The sequence below is a fragment of the Mytilus trossulus genome, chromosome 10 (genome assembly GCF_036588685.1).
Source record: "Mytilus trossulus isolate FHL-02 chromosome 10, PNRI_Mtr1.1.1.hap1, whole genome shotgun sequence".
NCBI classification, from domain to species: domain Eukaryota; kingdom Metazoa; phylum Mollusca; class Bivalvia; order Mytilida; family Mytilidae; genus Mytilus; species Mytilus trossulus.
In genome coordinates this window covers 64,724,591-64,727,617 of record NC_086382.1, presented here as the reverse complement: position 1 = coordinate 64,727,617, position 3,027 = coordinate 64,724,591, and the positions used below count along the sequence as shown (strand labels likewise).

The window sequence follows — 3,027 nt, the reverse complement described above, 5'->3', positions numbered from 1 at the left end:
TATGTTGTCTCCTTTAAGTGTTATGGGTTGTTTACTAGTTTTGTCATTAAGGCTATTTATCTTTGTCTTTTGCGCATTTATCTTTAAACCTACAGATAGAGCAGTGTCATGTAGTCTTGATGTTTTGTTCTGCATGTTTGCTCTAGTTGTTGATAAAAGGCATATGTCGTCTGCAAAATCTAGATCTTCTAAGATTGTGTTCATCGACCATCTTATTCCAGTTACTCTATTGCCTAGTGTTCTTCTCATGCACTAGTCGATGACAATGAGGAAAAGAAGGGGAGAGATGATGCATCCTTGTCTAACTCCAGATTGTACATTTAACCAGGTGGATTGGGTTCCATTGTGTAGGACACAGCATCTGTAGTTGTTGTAAAATAATTTGATCATGCTAATTATTTTCTCAGGTATGCCATACGATCTCATTATGTCCCACATGCTGTCTCTGTTCAAGCTATCAAAAGCCTTTTCAAAGTCCACAAAGTTTATGACGATGTTGTGTTGCCATTCTATGCGCTGCTCAATGATGTTTCTGAGTGTGAATATATGGTCACTGCACCCTTTATTGGCTCTAAAACCTGCTTGTTCTTTCCGCAGGGTGACATCTAAAGCATCTACTATTCGCTTGGCAATAACTCTAAGGAAAACTGCAGGTACAGACAGTAGAGATATACCTCTCCAGTTGTTGCAATTTTTCATGTCACCTTTCTTGGCAAGTTTAACTAGTAGTCCTTCTTCCCAGTCTCCAGGTATAATTTCATCCTCCCATATTTTGCTAAATAGTGTTTGCAGTATTGATGCTGTTGTTTCCACATCTGCCTTAAGGAGTTATGCACTGATGTTGTCTACTCCAGCTGATTTAAGTTCTGTTGAAAGACTTTTAATGATGGAATCTGCCAGCAATGTGTTGAAGCGTATGGGTCTTTTGTTGAAATTCATGATTTGGTGAACCAATTCGATTCTGATGTCTTTTGCACTTTCCCTACCTCCTTTTGGCCCATCACTCACAACTTAACCCAGTCTGAGAGGTGGCATCGCATTGCTTTTTAAAAATGTATTAATGATAACAAAAAAGTAAAACCATTGGTGACCTTGCAGCTGACTATTATAAAAATGTGACCCTATGCTTTTCTAGTACACGATAGTAGACATTTTTTTACCGCTACGATATGTAAAACTCAATAAAGTTGTCTGCTGGAAAGGAAAGCCGCACACAGACTACAGCTTCCAACAAATTGTATCAGACTATTGAAGGGAGAAGGATTCCTGACTGGAAGAAGTTTTTTTCTGTTAAAGAAAATCAACAGGCTCTCCGTAATTTCTTTGGTAGTTTTTTTTTCTTCAAAACTATGACAAATCTCCTTCTACCTTATAATGGGCTTTACCGGAATGTTTGTAAATCAGAAATTGTAGAAGTTATTTCAGACAATAAGGTTAAGTGTAAATGACTGTCAACAGAAATGGGAAAGTGCGAAAGAAAAATCATATACGGACATCTAATACGGTTGTGACTGATGACACATGCATGCGAGTTGTAGGTGCAGATGGGGAACATTAGCAGTGTAAAAAATAGTTAAATAGTTTAACCCATTCACCAACTATGTGCTTGTTTTCCCTAACTGTAACATATAGAAATTGACAATGAGGGTCGGATGAAAAACAAAAACTTACAAAAAAAGAGATGATTTCAGCTTTCCAAGTGAACTTTCCATTTCTTAGAAGCAACATTCCAGCAGCACCTGCAAACGGGGTATTTATCTCCCAATTGATATGATATATCTGTGCTTGCATTTCCTATCATGATTTTCATGATACGCTATTAAACCAAGAGTTCCAAATAGTGAAGTTGAAATCATCCCTTCGTAAATTTTACGGACGCCAACACGGGTTGGTTGACCGTTATGGAATAACCGTTTCACAAATTATATCGGATATGTTCCTTACGTCGTAAATACAATCCCCTTCCCTTTCATGAATGTGACCTACCGAATTAAACTATTTACTGAATTTGTAATACTATACGCAACACGACGGGTGCCACATTTGGAGCAGGACCTGCCTACCCTTCCGAAGCACGTGAGATCACCCCAGTTTTTGGTGGGGTTAGTGTTGCTTATTCTTTAGTTTTCTATGTTGTGTCATGTGTACTTTTGTTTTGTCTGTTTGTCTTCTTTTCTTTTAAGCCAGAAGTTGACAGTTTATTTTCGATTTATGAGTTTGACTGTCCCTCTGGTATCTTTCGTCCCTCTTTTACATGCATGAGGTTTGTAAAATAACATTCGGGATAGAAGGCTTTAATTAAAAACAACATTTGTCATTTAATGCTGAGGTTAGATATAAACCGGCAAGGTAACTACTGTAACTTTAACGGAATTTGTCTGGATCTTGTATAATAGAACAAGTGTTTTGAAAAACGCCAATTTTCAGAATTAATCAATTACTTAGTAATAATTTCCTTTTTTTTACATTTTCGAGATAATTCAATGTCAATTGACTTAAAATTTAACACAAAATGCTGCTGATATCTTTCTAATTTGAAAATATAGAAAGAAAAAAAGAAAACAACATTTTCATCTTTGACCTTGATTTATGCAAAACTGTTATCACATTTCTTTTTGACGACATCGATATTCCAAAAGTACTATTTTTTCCGAATCCAATGATATATAATATAGCCATATAGTATGTTTGACGGTTAAATTTAAAAAGTATTGGGTCTGGTCACCGTACTAAAAATATCAAAAAAGTTTTGACGGGAATATTAATAGGTATGTCAAACATATTTAATTCCTGCTAATTGTACTTGACATACAATTTATCCTAAAATTGTCTCTTTGGGATATTTTATCTTTTATTTGAGCAAATAGATATAAACATTTACAAAAATCATCAACAATTCATGATATCAAAGTGAAGTGTTGAAGAAATAACAAAATAAAATTTAAAATGTTTTTCATTAGAATATATAAATATTCATAAAAGATTTGGGATAAACAATAGGAAACTGAAAATCAACATAAAGTATTT

General features: G+C 34.9%; 1 protein-coding gene across 1 annotated transcript; it reads right to left on the bottom strand.

Annotated features, from left to right (window-relative positions):
• Positions 1-252: 252 nt before the first annotated feature.
• LOC134688072 (uncharacterized) lies at positions 253-699 on the bottom strand. The gene has a single exon (XM_063548540.1). The coding sequence runs from the start codon at positions 697-699 to the stop codon at positions 253-255; it is 447 nt and encodes a 148-aa protein (XP_063404610.1).
• Positions 700-3,027: the final 2,328 nt, after the last annotated feature.

Coding starts and splice junctions, on each gene's coding strand:
- LOC134688072 (XM_063548540.1), bottom strand. CDS start 699: ATGAAAAATTGCAACAACTGGAGAGGTATATCTCTACTGTCTGTACCT.